The 17,426-nt window shown below is 45.7% G+C and overlaps 2 protein-coding genes across 2 annotated transcripts; both read right to left on the reverse strand.

The window, feature by feature from the left end:
- Positions 1-6,154: 6,154 nt before the first annotated feature.
- Positions 6,155-13,515, reverse strand: LOC134203539 (uncharacterized). The gene is made up of 2 exons (XM_062678389.1): positions 12,030-13,515; positions 6,155-6,582 (listed from the first exon to the last, which is right to left on the reverse strand). The coding sequence occupies exons 1-2, from the start codon at positions 13,513-13,515 to the stop codon at positions 6,155-6,157; spliced, it is 1,914 nt and encodes a 637-aa protein (XP_062534373.1).
- Positions 13,516-13,669: 154 nt separating this feature from the next.
- Positions 13,670-16,391, reverse strand: LOC134203540 (uncharacterized). Its single transcript, XM_062678391.1, has 2 exons — positions 14,492-16,391; positions 13,670-14,448 (listed from the first exon to the last, which is right to left on the reverse strand). Exons 1-2 carry the CDS (start codon positions 16,389-16,391, stop codon positions 13,670-13,672), a joined length of 2,679 nt encoding a protein of 892 aa, XP_062534375.1.
- Between the last annotated feature and the right edge of the window lie 1,035 nt (positions 16,392-17,426).

A 17,426-nucleotide genomic window follows, 5' to 3' on the forward strand; every position in this document is an offset into this window, starting at 1 on the left:
CTCTCCGCGACATTTCAAATGAAATGGCTCGCGCGCGGGGGAAAGCAGTTTTCTTATAATCAATAAAGATGGATCATTGGTCCCGCCTCTTTGTTGATCGGTATGAGTGCAAATATTGTGTAACCGTAACACTCACCAAAGGGGCGTGGTTACAGGTTTAACTTTATTGATTACAAGAAAGCAGCTCTTCAGTGCGCGCGAGCCATTTCGTTCGAGATGTCACGAAAAGCAGATCGTAGTCCCACCATCGGCTTCGGCGGAGCTGCTACCGGAAGTCATCCGATGATTCGGCACGCACGCCGTTAATTGCCAGATCCAAAAATGCTGCTTGTAACACGGATTTAAAGATGTACTGCTGTTGCCACGACCGCCACCACCATCGAACGAAAAATTTTCATCCGCACCACCACAGCCGGACCGCTTCTGGACGCCTTGGTCCGCTTTCCATGTAATCCAGAATGAAAATGGCGCGCGCACGCGAAACACGGGGCTTTTTATACACAGCGAAAACCAAGCAGTGGATCAAAAGCCCCGTACCTTACTGCAATCTGATGTCCGTGTTGAGGATTTATGAACGGGACTGATTATTTCTGAATTTTTCATCCGGTTTGGAAAGACATAACATTTTCAATAGTTTGCCGTTGATAATGAATAGTTTTAATACAATTAGCAAATTGGTGGAAAGTTTCCGAATCTATTAATAAGAAAATCTCTAAAATCCGTCGAAAGATAAAGTCGCTATTACCGTTTGAAATCTTACATGATTTCGTGACGGTCCCCAATTTGGAAATTTTCATTTTGCACCCTGTATCCGAGGCTTCCCCTTAGACGTAGTATACGTCAAAAAAATTAAGCATTAATGATAATCAATAGTATCAATAGAATTGGCAAATTGCTGGAGAGTTTCTGAATCGATTGATAAGCAAATGTCGAAAATCCATCGAAAGATAAAGACGCTATTAGCGTTTGAAATCTATCCTAATTTTTGTGACAGTCTCGAATTTGGAAATTTCCGTTTTAAACCCTGTATCTGAGTCTTCCCCTTAGACGTAGTTTACGTCAAAAAATCTGTAGCAAACATCAATACTGACGCGTTACAATTTTTTTCAGTCATAATGCGAATCAATTGTTTGCATGGTCTCCTTCCGATACTTGCTTGGGATTCAACTACCGACGTTAACGTTGCACTTTGAATAAAGTTCATCTCGGAACCGATTTCTTTTTCAATCAACAGGAAAAATACAAAATTAGTCTCGCGGGAAAATTTCATGTTGTGCCGACAACATCCAAATCATTGCAAACGCCACATTAGGGATTAATTTGCTGTAGCAATCTTCCGCCGACAGCCTATGCTCGGACCGGCACTAATGCTATGATTCCGCTACCAATGCCAAACAATTATGCTTTGTTCTTTGAAGAAAGTTCGTCTAATATCAACATTCTCAATCACTAAAATCATACAACTCCGAATTACGCTAGAAAATTTCACCGAAGAATTTTCCAGTTCCTAACGGTTGCACTTTAAGAAAATTATTTCAACTTAACCTTCCTCCCAAATATAATGATGGTCCTGAAAAGAACCGATTAATTGCCACTTATGTGCCTTATCAGCAGCCACTGGGCTGCGCGACCGCCATACGATGATTCGGCTCAACGGACGCCGTCGATTGCCAGATCCGCCGAAGATGGGACACGGATGAAAATGATGTGCTGCTGCTTCCACCCACCACCACCGACCGAAAAAAATTCATCCGCACCACTGCACCGCTGAGACAGCCGTTGTCACTGGGACCGCTTCTGGACGCCCTGGTCCGCTCGCCGTGACATCCAGAATGAAAATGACGCGCGCACGCGAAACACGGGGCTTTTTATACACAGGGAAAACGAAGCAGTGGATCAAAAGGCCCGTACCTTACTGCAATCTGATGTCCGTGTTGGGGATTTATGAACGGAATTGAATTTTTCACCCGGTTTGGAAAGAAACAACATTTTCAATAGTTTAACGATGATAATCAATAGTATCAATAGAATTGGCAAATTGCTGGAGAGTTTCTGAATCGATTGATAAGCAAATGTCGAAAATCCATCGAAAGATAAAGACGCTATTAGCGTTTGAAATCTATCCTAATTTCGTGCCGGTCTCGAATTTGGAAATTTCGGATTTACACCCTGTATCTGAGTCTTCCCCTTAGACGTAGTTTACGTCAAAATCATAAGGGTTGTGTACAAGACACGACCGCCCGACGTAAACTACGTGAAACAGTTTGGTGAAATGAAGAATCTAGTGCCATTATCCATGAGTATTACAAAATTACTCTTTGGATTTCTTATGAAATTGACATTTTAAAAGGAACTAATATATTTATGTAATTAAAACAAATTTATTGAATTCTCGTTTTTTGTATAATATGAGTAGTTTAGCTTTGTTTGTTTAAATTCAATTCATTGTTCTTTTCGAATTTTTTCGAAAATATTCTAAATGAGCTAAACTAAACTTGGGTATTTCTTGGGCATCATTTCGATTGAACTGTCTCCATCTCCATCTTTCGATTGATTGTTAATAATCCGCCTTCCCAATCACAAGCTGCAACAAAATCAAATAAGATCTTGAGAAAATTTCACCTGGCTGCCACTGATGCCATCCATACAAATTCATATTTGTAGAAACTGCTCCCGGGGCGCACTCGTGATTCTGCTACGGACGGCAACATTATGGCGTCGCCAAGTGGTTAATTTGCTCTTTGAACAATATTTGCCTCACTTCTTCCTTTGCATAGGATGGTGGCCCTGAGAAGAACCGATTGATTCGTTCAGCAACTCCGCCGATGCTGGGACCGCCGCCCGCAACATTTCTAATGAAATGCCACGCACGCGGGAGAGAGCAGTTTTCTTATAACCAATAAAGGTGGCTCATTAGTCCCTCCTCTTTGTTGTCCGGTATGACTGCAAATATTGGGTAACCGTCAAACACTCACCAAAGGGGCGTGGCTACAGATTCAACTTTATTGATTACAAGAAAGCAGCTCTACCGCGCGCGCGAGCCATTTCGTTCGAGATGTCGCGGAGAGCAGACCGTGGTACCACTTTCGGCATCGGCGAATGGTGTGGGTCGCGCGGTCGTCGTCATTAATATTAGCAGCACTCAGATTAAATTTTCTTGTATGAAGTAGGGAGAATGACGGCTTTCATTGATGGTAATTACGGCTTTGGCAGATTTTGTTCTATTATTGTCGGCGGGGGTTTTTGTTGACAAAATGTTATGAAATTAGGCCACAATATTCTTTGATATGCAAAGAATGTATAGGCCAAATTTGAGCATAATTAGTTACGGAAAACCCCCTGACAATAATAGAACAAAACCTGCCAAATCCGTAATTTCCCCTACTAACGATTGGCTACCATCAATGAAAGTAGCTCTCAAGTCACAACTTGAGGCGAAATGAATTTTGATCAAAGTAAAACTTAATTGCTTGGTGATGGCAGATTGTTTTCCGTCGGTAGTAGAATCACGAGATCCCGATTCAGAGAAAGACATATAATTTTAGTAGATAGTCATCCATGCGAATACATTTTTGCAGCTTCTCCGTTTGACGCGCGCTCGTGATTCTACATACATACAGAAAACAGGGAAAACGAAGCAGTGGATCAAAAGGCCCGTACCTTACTGCAATCTGATGTCCGTGTTGGGGATTTATGAACGGAATTGAATTTTTCACCCGGTTTGGAAAGAAATAACATTTTCAATAGTTTAACGTTGATAATCTATAGTTTTAATATAATTGGCAAATTGCTGGAGAGTTTCCGAATCTATTGATAAGCAAATCTCGAAAATCCATGGAAAGATAAAGATGCTATTAGCGTTTGAAATCTATCCTAATTTCGTGACGGTTTCGAATTTGGAAATTTCGGTTTTACACCCTGTATCTGAGTCTTCCCCTTAGACGTAGTTTACGTCAAAACTGCGCGAGCAAAAAACACGTCCGTACGTGCTGCTGTCTTGAGCTGGAATGAGGCTGATTGCGCCACGCGCGCGGGGGAGAGCAGTTTTCTTATAACCAATAAAGATGGCTCATTAGTCCCTCCTCTTTGTTGTCCGGTATGACTGCAAATATTGGGTAACCATCAAACACGCACCAAAGAGGCGTGGCTACAGGTTCAACATTATTGATTACAAGAAAGCAGCTCTTCCGCGCGCGCGAGCCATTTCGTTCGAGATGTCGCGGAGACCAGACCATGGTACCACCTTCGGCATCGGCGGAGCTCCTACCGGAAATTTTATTCCCGGCGATGGTGTGGGTCGCGCGGTCGTCGTCGTCAGCATCAACAGCACTCGGATGGAATTTTCTTGCGTGTCTCTACGATGGCGGATGTGGTGGTGTTTATATCTGCAACGGTTGCGTCTGAAGTGTCATCAGTGAAAGCAGCTCTTAAGCCATAATTTGAGGCGAGACGAATTTTGATCAAAGTTCATATAAATCGCTTGGTGATGGCTGATAGTTTCCGTCGGTGGCGGAATCACGACCGTGCGTCAGGGACGCTACAAACATTTATTCGCATGGAAAACATCAATACCAATGAAATTTCCCCTCAAGATTATTATTTTAGTAGATAGACTGCTACTTGTTTCAGGTTTAATTTCCATCCATGCAAATACATTTTTCCAGCTTCTCCTTCTGACGCACGCTCTTCGTTCCCACCGATGGCGTAGGTAACGCTCGTAACAGAATCGTTGCGACAGAGAATCCAACGATGGCAATCTGTTGCGGTGTAGCGGTAGAACCAAAGAGCCAGCATCTGAATTTGAGTGAAATATTCTTGTGATACTTCTGCAGAGTAAGTGATTAAAAATCCATCGAAAGATAAAGACGCTATTAGTGTTTGAAATCTATCCTAATTTCGATACGGTCTCGAATTTGGAAATTTCCGTTTTACACCCTGTATCTGAGTCTTCCCCTTAGACGTAGTTTACGTCAAAAAATTATTTCAACTTAACCTTCCTCCCAAACATAATGGTGGTCCTGAAAAGAACCGATTAATTTCCACTTATGTGCCTCATCAACAGCACGACGTTGATTGCCAGATTCAACGATGCTGTTGGAAACACGGATGAAAAGATGTACTGCTGTTGCCACGACCGCCACCACCACCTGACGAAAAATTTCATCCGCATCATGACTCATAAAGCTCAATCAACGAGCCCTCCCGTGCGAACGAAATCGTCCGTTCTCCGTGACATGCAGAATGAAAATGACACGCGCACGCTAAACACGGGGCCTCTTATACACAGGGAAAACGAAGCAGTGGATCAAAAGGTCCGTACGTTACTGCAATCTGATGTCCGTGTTGGGGATTTATGAACGGGATTGAATTTTTCACCCGGTTTGGAAAGAAATAACATTTTCAATAGTTTAACGTTGATAATCAACAGTATCAATAGAATTGGCAAATTGCTGGAGAGTTTCCGAATCGATTGATAAGCAAATGTCGAAAATCCATTGAAAGATAAAGACGCTATTACCGTTTGAAATCTTACATGATTTCGTGACGGTCCCCAATTTGGAAATTTTCATTTTGCACCCTGTATCTGAGGCTTCCCCTTAGACGTAGTTTACGTCAAAAATGCGCGAGCAAAAAACACGTCCGTACGTGTTGCTGTCTCGAACTGGGATCCTGACACGCGCACGCGAAACGCGGCGCTTTTTATACACAGGGGAAACGAAGCAGTGGATCAAAAGGCCCATACGTTACTGCAATCTGATGTCCGTGTTGGGGATTTATGAACGGAATTGAATTTTTCCCCCGGTTTGGAAAGAAATAACATTTTCAATAGTTTAACGTTGATAATCAACAGTATCAATAGAATTGGCAAATTGCTGGAGAGTTTCCGAATCTATTGATAAGCAAATGTCGAAAATCCATCGAAAGATAAAGACGCTATTACCGTTTGAAATCTTACATGATTTCGTGACGGTCCCCAATTTGGAAATTTTCATTTTGCACCCTGTATCCGAGGCTTCCCCTTAGACGTAGTTTACGTCAAAAAGACCCGGTAGATCGAACTGACTCGGTTAAAGTTGATGGAACGCTAATCACCTGATTGCGCTCTATTTGCGCGTTGAGTCAGATTCGGTCTGCTCTACCGGTCTTTGTAGATTCAGGAACTACTGCTACCTTCGTGGTTTGCAATGGGCAGAATTGCGATCTTCGCAACTGGCCTCACGACGGTATCAGCCTCAGCGGTCTTTAGCGTGACAACGCGAACGATTCCATCCTTCCCTGGATGAAGTTTTGTTATTCTCCCGAGCGGCCATTGCATAGGAGGTGCGTTCTCATTCTTGACGATGACGATTTGATTTAACTGGACCAGGACCGGTGACTTGCAACACTTTGTTGCTCGTGACTGAAGTTGAGCAAGGTACTCCGGATACCACCGAGCCCAAATGTTTTGGAACAACTTTTGAGTGAGCTTCCAGTGGTCAAGACGGTTGTCTGGAGTGTTGATGTAGCTTGGCTCCGGAACAGTTTGCAAATTGGAGCCGACCAAAAAATGGCCAGGTGTCAGTACATCCAGGCCATCAGGGTCTGACGGAATTGGAGTCAATGGCCTTGAGTTTAAACACATTTCTATCTGGGCCAATAGAGTGATCATATCCTCGTAACACAGATTAGTGTTACCGACTTCACGAAGAAGGTGATGCTTTGCAGACTTGACCGCAGCTTCCCATAAGCCCCCAAAGTGTGCGGCGCGGGATGGGATGAATTTCCACTGAATTTGATTTTCGGCGCACCAGGTTTGAATTTGGTTTCGGTCGTCATGGTTGGATTTTAGCATCTCATATATTCGATGGAGGACGTTGGATGCTCCTTTGAATGCGGTTCCTTTGTCCGAGTGAAGCTCCCTAACAAGATAACCCAAGTATCCCAAAATAAACTATTTTTTCATGCGATGTGAAAATGGGATTTTAGGGGAACAGTAAGATACTTCCAATACGAAACTGGGACCAATATGGGTGCTAATATACGCAATTGAGACCCATGTGGGCGGAGGCAGTGCGAATCCGTACATGAGGGAGCGCAAAATGTTGGCTTTGGGGAGTTGATAGTAACCATCAGTACGCAATTGAGACCCATGAGGGCGGAGGCAGTGCGAATCCGTACATGAGGGAGCGCAAAATGTTAGCTTTGGGGAGTTGATAGTAACCAACAGTACGCAATTGAGACCCATGAGGGCGGAGGCAGTGCGAATCCGTACATGAGGAAGCGCAAAATGTTAGCTTTGGGGAGTTGATAGTAATCAACGGTACGCAATTGAGACCCATGAGGGCGGAGGCAGTGCGAATCCGTACATGAGGGAGCGCAAAATGTTGGCTTTGGGGAGTTGATAGTAACCATCAGTACGCAATTGAGACCCATGAGGGCGGAGGCAGTGCGAATCCGTACATGAGGGAGCGCAAAATGTTAGCTTTGGGGAGTTGATAGTAACCAACAGTACGCAATTGAGACCCATGAGGGCGGAGGCAGTGCGAATCCGTACATGCGGGAGCGCAAAATGTTAGCTTTGGGGAGTTGATAGTAACCAACAGTACGCAATTGAGACCCATGAGGGCGGAGGCAGTGCGAATCCGTACATGAGGGAGCGCAAAATGTTAGCTTTGGGGAGTTGATAGTAATCAACGGTACGCAATTGAGACCCATGAGGGCGGAGGCAGTGCGAATCCGTACATGAGGGAGCGCAAAATGTTGGCTTTGGGGAGTTGATAGTAACCATCAGTACGCAATTGAGACCCATGAGAGCGGAGGCAGTACGAATCCGTACATGCGGGAGCACAAAATGTTAGCTTTGGGGAGTTGATAGTAACCATCAGTACGCAATTGAGACCCATGAGGGCGGAGGCAGTGCGAATCCGTACATGAGGGAGCGCAAAATGTTGGCTTTGGGGAGTTGATAGTAACCATCAGTACGCAATTGAGACCCATGAGGGCGGAGGCAGTGCGAATCCGTACATGAGGGAGCGCAAAATGTTAGCTTTGGGGAGTTGATAGTAACCAACAGTACGCAATTGAGACCCATGAGGGCGGAGGCAGTGCGAATCCGTACATGCGGGAGCGCAAAATGTTAGCTTTGGGGAGTTGATAGTAACCAACAGTACGCAATTGAGACCCATGAGGGCGGAGGCAGTGCGAATCCGTACATGAGGGAGCGCAAAATGTTAGCTTTGGGGAGTTGATAGTAACCAACAGTACGCAATTGAGACCCATGAGGGCGGAGGCAGTACGAATCCGTACATGCGGGAGCACAAAATGTTAGCTTTGGGGAGTTGATAGTAACCATCAGTACGCAATTGAGACCCATGTGGGCGGAAGCAGTGTGAATCCGTACCTGCAGGAGCATTTTAAGAGACTGTAAAGGTGATCGGCCGCACGGCACATTATTGACGTAGGACTTACGTCTCTCTTTACTATACCGGGTGTCATTTCAAAATTTCTAAATCGGTCGCGTTACGCTGTGTTGAAAGATTTCAAACGTTAATAGCTTTTACCCTAGTGAACAGATTTCTGCAGTTAACCCCTCAATCGACAGCTTTCAAGTATGCCTTTCATATTAATGCTTGATAATATCCGAAAATTTGTTTCAATAGGCCTAAAACTGTTTTCAAAGCAAAGCATTGAAATCACGAAAACCTATAAATATGGGTACCGCATCATTCTTGCATCATTCCATTACCACGTTCTGATTGGTGCAGACGTCAACGAATGAGCTCACGCTAGGTCTTCTAAGAAGGCATAAAATAGCGCAGCGCGAATTTTGACGTATGACTTACGTCTCTCTTCACTATACCGGGTGTCATTCCAAAATTTTCAAATCGACCGCGTTACGCTGTGTTGAAAGATTTTAAACGTTAATAGCGTTCGTCTCAATGGACGAATTTCTGCGGTAAGCCCCTCAATCGACAGATTTCAAGTATGCCTTTCATGTACATGCTTGATAAGACCCGAAAAACTTGTTTCAATAGGCATGAAACTGTTTTCAATGAAAACCATTGAGATCAAGGGAACCTATAAATATGGGTACCGCATAATTCTTGCATCATTCCATTACCACGTTCTGATTGGTGCAGACACCAGCGAATGAGCAGCCGCTGGGTCTGCCGAGAAGCCATAAAATAGCGCAACGCGATTTTTTCCTTTCATTCTGACCGGGACAAGCAAAGCAACCGCATCATCGATTGAACAGCACTGCACCGACCGCTTTTTCGGCTCGACACCATCGAAGCCACCATCGTCAGCCGGAACCTAGCCAGTACAGCAATAGTCCACCCTACAGACCCGACAAAGCAGTAATGCTGAGCAGATACCGGCAGCAGCAGCAGAGTCGAGCCGAGACCGGTCGGCATTGGTGATGAGCCGAAGAAAAGCCACATGATGCAGCATGTATGTCCTTAAAACAAACGGTTCTTCAGAGAGCCAATAATAGAGATCAATATCAAAGCTTTCAATACCCTTCGGGATAGAAATTGTACTTGGGTGCCAAATCCAATATTCTAGTGATAAAATTTTATGCGTGATTTTCATTAAAAGCGTCAAAACTAACAGTGGATATTTTTTCTGATTTAACCGCGAAGTGGACGAAGGACTTCGCTTGACCATGCCAAAAAAACATAAGATGTCCAAATCTCTCACATAATATTTGGATATTTGGATTTAAAAAAACACCGATAACAGCTCAAACATTAATAAACTATCAATCGATTTTTCATCAAATGTTGGATTTTTTGGCATTGATCAAGAAATATCTAGATAAACATTGTTTGATACTGACCGCACACAAAGCGAACGTGACTGAATGATCGTCCCATGTTACCAATTCTAAATCTTATCACCCGAAATCCCATCTCCGGGTGTTTCCTTCCATCTACTACTAACAATGTTGTTTCAGAAAAGAACACGTACTTCTCACCTGAACTGCAATTCTAAGCTCGCTTGCCCGGCTTATTGGCCTGTATCAAGCGAAAAGTCCCGTTAGGAAATAGACGCCAGCAGCGAGCAACAAGCGTAGAAAAGAAGAAACCCTGCTCGAACGCGTTGATGATGATGACGCTTTGGCTGACAAAGAAGCGGGATACAAGACACTGGCTGATTGGCCCACCAATTGGGAAGCAGAGAAGATTCAAAATAAGGTATAAAAGAACAGTGCATTCACTCGCTGAGCATTCAGTCTTTTTTATACCACCACTAGAAATTCGCGGTTATTTGAAAAGATCGTTTTCTTACTTTTTGGACTTAGCCGAAGCAAACAGCCTTTTTCAAGGCTCTAAGAGTTAAAAATAATGTTCTCCTTCAGTCGCTATCGCACGGATTAGGAGGCCCTACATCCCCTGCTGAGCCAACTTGTGGCTTATTTCAGGCAGTCCTTCAGTGGGAAGGTTGCCACTGTCGCGGCTAATATTCCGTGACCGGACAGATACTTCCTGAATTGTTTTTTATGATTCTTGTTCGAGGTTGATTTGATTTCTGTGTCGGTTTGATGAGAAGATTTTGCCAAGGAATGGTATGCAACGCCGATTATTTATCCAAAATAGTTGATGTCAGAAATTTGGACATATTATGTATCTTAAAGGCATGGTCAAGTCAAGTCCTACGTCCACTTAGCGGTTATGTCACAGACATTACCCACTGTTCGTTTTTTTTGTACACAAATACACGCTCACATCAACACATATAGCATAGACAGACAAATATAAACTTTTGGATTTGTGCAAAGCTTCTTAGTTGTCGACCAAGTGTGACTAAGTAGGACGGGAGGGCTGAATAACCCAAGAATCCCAAAATAAACTATTTTTTCATGCGATGTGAAAATGGGATTTTAGGGGAACAGTAAGATACTTCCAATACGAAACTGGGACCAATATGGGTGCTAATATACGCAATTGAGACCCATGTGGGCGGAGGCAGTGCGAATCCGTACATGAGGGAGCGCAAAATGTTGGCTTTGGGGAGTTGATAGTAACCATCAGTACGCAATTGAGACCCATGAGGGCGGAGGCAGTGCGAATCCGTACATGAGGGAGCGCAAAATGTTGGCTTTGGGGAGTTGATAGTAACCATCAGTACGCAATTGAGACCCATGAGGGCGGAGGCAGTGCGAATCCGTACATGAGGGAGCGCAAAATGTTGGCTTTGGGGAGTTGATAGTAACCAACAGTACGCAATTGAGACCCATGAGGGCGGAGGCAGTGCGAATCCGTACATGAGGGAGCGCAAAATGTTGGCTTTGGGGAGTTGATAGTAACCAACAGTACGCAATTGAGACCCATGAGGGCGGAGGCAGTGCGAATCCGTACATGAGGGAGCGCAAAATGTTAGCTTTGGGGAGTTGATAGTAACCAACAGTACGCAATTGAGACCCATGAGAGCGGAGGCAGTACGAATCCGTACATGCGGGAGCACAAAATGTTAGCTTTGGGGAGTTGATAGTAACCATCAGTACGCAATTGAGACCCATGTGGGCGGAAGCCGTGTGAATCCGTACCTGCAGGAGCATTTTAAGAGACTGTAAAGGTGATCGGCCGCACGGCACATTATTTTTTGTACACAAATACACGCTCACATCAACACATATAGCATAGACAGACAAATATAAATTTTTGGATTTGTGCAAAGCTTCTTAGTTGTCGACCAAGTGTGACTAAGTAGGACGGGAGGGCTGCTAACAAGACCGCGGCGAGCGACGAACCGGCGGAGAGCCGATAGAAAGGCCTGCGTGGATAGATCTGTGATCAACTCAATGTGAACAGCCTTTGTAGCAAAACAAACGAATATGCCAATATATGCCTTGTTTGGCCCTCGATTCCGCACCGGTGATTTGACGTAAATTGGCCCACAGTAGTCTATTCCTGAGATAGCGAATGGCCGTGCCGGGGTGACACGAGACTTGGGAAGATCTGCAGTGCTCTGCTGGATCAAGACCGGCTTGTTTCGAAAACATTTCACGCAGCGGTGATACGTATGGCGAAGAAGATTCCTCCCACCGATTACCCAGTACTTCTGGCGCATTGTAGCCATCATTAGTTGTGGCCCGGCATGTAATAAAACCTTGTGGTAATGTTCGGCGAGTAATAGTGACAGTGGATGCTTTGCAGATAAGATGACTGGATGCTTTATGTTCTCCGGAATCTCAGCATTCGAAAGGCGTCCGCCTACACGGAGGATTCCATTATCATCGAGGCGAGGCTTCAAAAACTTGAGTGGGGACGATTTTATGGTTTGGTCGTTGGATGATAACTCTTCCGAGTAGAGCTGTGCCTGGGCAAGGCGAGCAAGTGTACAATCAGCGGCTTCTAGATCAGTCGTCAGGAGCACGTTGGTGGTCGTTTTTGTTATTCCTTGTATTTTTGCACGCAGGGCATCATCGATGTACTTCAAGCAATACGCTACAACACGACGGAGTTTGGTGTAGCTTGAAAAACGTGCAAACAATTGATCTGCTAATTGATCATTGGGAGCAATGAATGTGGTGAGTGTAACCGTACGGGCTTCTTGCGTGGTGAATTCTGTTTGGGGTACATCTAGACCAGGTGAAGGCCAACGGCTGGGAAATTCTGATAACCATGGAGGACCGCTCCACCATCTGGCCTGATTGCTGAGGTCCGTAGGCAGCATGCCACGGGAAAGTTCATCAGCCGGGTTTTCATTTCCTGGAACGTGCCTCCAAAGGGAAATTTCGGTGGCAGATTCTATGGTGGAGACACGATTCGCAACGAATGTTTTCCACCGGCTTGGTGGAGATTGTAACCATTGAATCACCGTGGTTGAGTCTGTCCAGAAGAAGACGTGACTAGGCGTTTTGATCGATTGTTCAACTTTCCGATACAACTTGGTGGACAATACGGCAGCACAAAGCTCAAGTCGTGCTGTAGTGTGCTTCGTGGCGAGAGGAGCAACCCTTGATTTTGATGTTAAAAGACTAACCCTGACGTGATCGGTATCCAGTGTGCGGACATAACAGCAAGCTCCGTAGGCGACGTCCGAAGCATCAGAGAAAAAATGCAGCTGTACCACAGAAACGCCAGGAGAAGATACAAAGCGTGGAATCTTAATTTCGGCCAGAATGGAAAGCGTAGCATGGAACTGCTTCCATTCCTTTTGCAGCCTTTCAGGCAACGGACGATCCCACTCATAGGGAGCGTTATCTTCGTTCTTGAGTTTCCACAAGCGCTGCATAAATATCTTCGCTGTGGCTATTACGGGACCAACGAGGCCTAACGGATCAAAAATCTTAGCGATGTATGATATCACCTTTCTCTTCGTGAGAATAGACGCTGGTAGCGGAAGGTCAACGTTGAATCTAAGGATATCGTTCTTCGTATCCCATACCAATCCAAGGGTCGTTACGGATTGATCGTCTTGAAGTTCGTGGACGGGCTTGATAGCACGGTCTTCAGGTGAAACATCGGCTAATGCTTCCGGAACGTTCGAAGCCCACTTCTTCAGCGAGAAACCGGCCGACTCGAGCATGGTGGATATCTGACGACGCTTTTCTACAGCTTACTTACTTATGGATCCTGTACACCTCCGGTGGTGCAAAGGGCCGACTTGAAAGATCTCCATCCTGAGCGATGCCCGGCTATAGCTTTAACCTGTTGCCAGGTTAGATTTCGGTCGACTTCTTTTATTTCTTTATATTTTCTACAGCAGAGGCCAGATTGTCTTCTCCAGTAAGTAGATCGTCCACATAAAAATCTTCGACGACTGCTTCTACGGCTTTCGGGGAGTTTTCTCCTTCGTCTCTTGCTAATTGTTGTAAAGTGCGCGTTGCCAAGAAGGGTGCCGAAGCCGTTCCATACGTAACTGTAAGAAGTTCGTAGGTATCGAGAGGGTCCGACGGCTGTCGGCGGAATAGTATACGTAGGAAGCGTTGATCAACAGGAGAATGTAGTATTTGACGATACATTTTCTCGACGTCAGCGACAATGGCAATAGCGTGGAAGCGAAAGCGGATAATGATGGAGTCGAGATTCTGTTGAACGACTGGTCCAACGAGCAGTGTATCGTTGAGCGACATTCCGGAGGAGGTCTTACAGGAGGCGTCGAATACCACTCGAAGCTTCGTGGTGGTGCTACTCTCTTTGACTACCGGATGGTGTGGAAGGTAACAATGTGGAGAATCGTCGTCGACAAAATCTAGCTTGCGCATGTGTCCCAGGCGGAGGTATTCCTCGATGAAATTATGGTAGGAGCTCTTCAAGGCGGTATCTCGTTCAAGGCGTCGCTCAAGGCTGTAGAAGCGACGGGTGGCGATTTGTCGAGATTGGCCAAGGGTGACTTGCGGATTGTCGGACCGGGGAAGGCGAACGACGTACCTTCCGTCATGAGTTCGAGTGGTGGTGGTTGCGTAAAACTCCTCGCATTGCTTCTCTTCTTCCGAGTATATCGGGCTTTGATCGACTGCTTCAAGTTCCCAGAAACGTTGAAGCGATGACTCCAGAAGAACGGTCGACGGTCGAGAGATAACACACTGGCGGTGCTACTGTGGGATTGGTGGTTGTTTTGCCCGAAACTGTCCATCCGAAACGTGTGTCGACTAGCAGCGGAAGACCGTCACCGATGGATAAGCGACTACCGGTGTGGATTTCGTGGTAGCACTCTCCGCCAATTATGATGTCGATCATGCTCGGAATGTTGAAGTGTGGGTCGGCTAATCGAACGTTTGGCATGTTCCACGCCGCTGTGTTTATAAGAACTGTCGGGAGAGAAGCAGTGGGTTTTCTCATGACGAGGAATTCGAGTGTGGTGGAAAAGCTGCTTGTTTTGGATTCAATTGTGGCAGTGATTTGACGTTTCACCTTTTTGACGGATTCCCCAAGTCCGGCGACGGTTACATCTACGCTAGTTCGGCGGATGCCGAGATCGTTTGCCAACTTTTTCGTAATAAAATTGGACATCGATGCGGAGTCCAAAAGCGCTCGAACCGGAAATCTTCTGCCGTTATAGTCGACAATGAAAAGCGAAACCGTTTCCAATAAGACTGTGCTGTGCTTCGATTGGATAGCCATGCTGACTTCCGGTGGATGCGCAGATCCAGAGGTACCAGCAATCACTGGTGTGGATAGGTTAGGTTGCTGTGCAGAAATAGTCGACGTTTCGATAGGAGTGGTGGTCGAATTTGAGACTGCTACGTTCTCGTGCAGCATAGTATGATGCCTGGCCTGACAAGTTCGGCAACTGAATCTAGATCTGCAAACTCGTGCTTGATGGCCAAGCCGAAAACAGTTCCGACACAAGCTCCGTTGGACTACCAACTCTCGTCGTTGGGATATGGACAGCTCATTAAAGGTCGGACACTGATGTAACTGGTGGTTTTGGCTGCATGCAGGGCATAGTTGAACATTTGATATAACTTCAGCGGTGGCTGGGTTTGCCACGGATTTGAACGCAGGAGTTTTCTTGGTTGAAGGTCCGGCCACCTTGATGCTAGTCGACAGAGATCGTTGCTGTAAGTCACTGGCTACCGACTTCAGCATACGAATGTGCTGCGAGAGAAAGTCGATCAGTTCGTCGTACCTCACTTCGTCTTTCTGGCGAGTCTCGTGCTCCCAGGCACGAAGCGTTGAGGCATCTAGCTTCTTAGAAAGAATGAAGATAAGTGGAGTATCCCAGTGGATTACAGGCTCCCCAGCTTGGCCAGAGCCTTCACACGACGCTGAAACTCGTCTACTAATGTGTTGAGATCGGCGGCGGATTCCTTGTTCATTACTGGTAGATCGAACAAGCCTCGAAACAGTTCTTTTTAGGAACCGCTTGTTGTCATACCGCTTTAACAACGCATCCCACGTCGATGCATAGTTGTCCGCTTGAATATCCACGCTTTCAAATGGTTTCTTGGCCTCTTCTTCAAGCGACTGCAAAAGGTAGTGAAGTTTGTTTACAGTCGGTATATCGTCGTTGCTGTGGATCATCGAAATGAAGTTGTCCCTAAATGATATCCATCTTGATTCATCGCCACTGAACTTAGGAAGGTCTATCTTCGGTAGCCGATGATGGAAGCTAGCAGCAGATTGCTGACCGAAGCTGCCGATCATCGTCATCATCGGTTGATTGCTTTTCTGCTTCGAAAGAAGGAATCCCTTGAGCACACAGTATCTATTTTCGAAAGCAGTCCGCACCTCAATGTGCTCCTCAAAATGGTCGCTGTCAATCATCTCCATTTCGCCCTGGGCATGATGAAACTCCTTGTTAATCTTGTCGAGGGATTCAAGGCGGACGGACACTTGATTGGCATCCCGCTCATGGTTGTACTCCGCAACAAACTTTTCCACCACATCTCTAATCGCTAGCACACGCTTGAGCTTCAAAATGCTTTGATCCAGCTTCTTCTGATCTTTGGAAGGCATCTCACTCACCACTCGAACTTCTCGCGATGAACGGAAAACGACACAATCGAAACGAAAAACTCCTTCCCGACGCGGTGTGCCGTTTCTACGCGAACCGAACGTGAGTAGAACAAGATCGAACGAATAGCTCCTTCCCGTCGCGATGCACTACTCAAAACGCGATAAACGACGGAGGTACCAAGCAATCGATCGATAATCTCCTTCCCGTCTCGTCGTGATACCCCTACACGAACGCGAACGACCGAAAAGGACACGATAAAATCGGTACGAAAAATCCTTCCCGTCGCGTCGTATCCTTTTTATCGATAACCGTGTCCGCTAGAACGCCACCAATTTCGAATAATGTCTAATTTATTAGTTCCATCAGTTTGATGTGCCAATAGTTGTGTGCTACACTGTAGGCCCAAAGGCAATCAATCACGGCAAATAAAATGCCAGGAGCCACTACAACAGGTCGAAATTCTCAAAAATGCCTTGATAAAATGCTGCAATCGACAGTTCCACTGAATCGATGCTTCGCGATGCGCGATATGCGATACTTCCAATTAGCATGCAATTATGCCGCCATTCCTTGCCTCCGTAATCGGCGCGAAATGTAGGCACGGCCCGTGCAACAATGGCCAAATATCTCCACAAAGAGTCAAATGAAATAAACGGCCTACCTTTGTGTGGTCACCTGCTTTGACCACTTACCGCGATGGCGCCAACTTGCTTCTGTCGCTGATTCCTGGTTTGATGTTGTCCTCCTATCTGGCTCGAAGGACCAATGATCGAGCCGCCAGGCTCGAGAATGCCGGAAATCGGAGGAGTTTGCTATCCGTTCCTCAGAACGGCACACAGAAACCAACAGTCTCAGGAATAGCACTAAAAACAACACTATTTAACTTTCTTCTGCCCCACAGAAGGAAGATTTTGCACAGTCCGTTTCACTTCACTATGTCGTGATCTTCACGATACCTTTACCCTGTCCAGCTGGTCTGTGAATTCCACTCACTCACGACGAACCGTACCGATGTACCGACGTTTCATTAAGTC

Source organism: Armigeres subalbatus, unplaced genomic scaffold (assembly GCF_024139115.2).
Source record: "Armigeres subalbatus isolate Guangzhou_Male unplaced genomic scaffold, GZ_Asu_2 Contig1940, whole genome shotgun sequence".
In the NCBI taxonomy this organism is placed as follows: domain Eukaryota; kingdom Metazoa; phylum Arthropoda; class Insecta; order Diptera; family Culicidae; genus Armigeres; species Armigeres subalbatus.

Coding starts and splice junctions, on each gene's coding strand:
- LOC134203539 (XM_062678389.1), bottom strand. CDS start 13,515: ATGCTCGAGTCGGCCGGTTTCTCGCTGAAGAAGTGGGCTTCGAACGTT. Junction 6,583..12,029: donor CCAGAAGTACTGGGTAATCG/GTGGGAGGAATC, acceptor CAATTCCGTCAG/ACCCTGATGGCCTGGATGTA.
- LOC134203540 (XM_062678391.1), bottom strand. CDS start 16,391: ATGCCTTCCAAAGATCAGAAGAAGCTGGATCAAAGCATTTTGAAGCTC. Junction 14,449..14,491: donor TTATCTCTCGACCGTCGACC/GTTCTTCTGGAG, acceptor GGGAACTTGAAG/CAGTCGATCAAAGCCCGATA.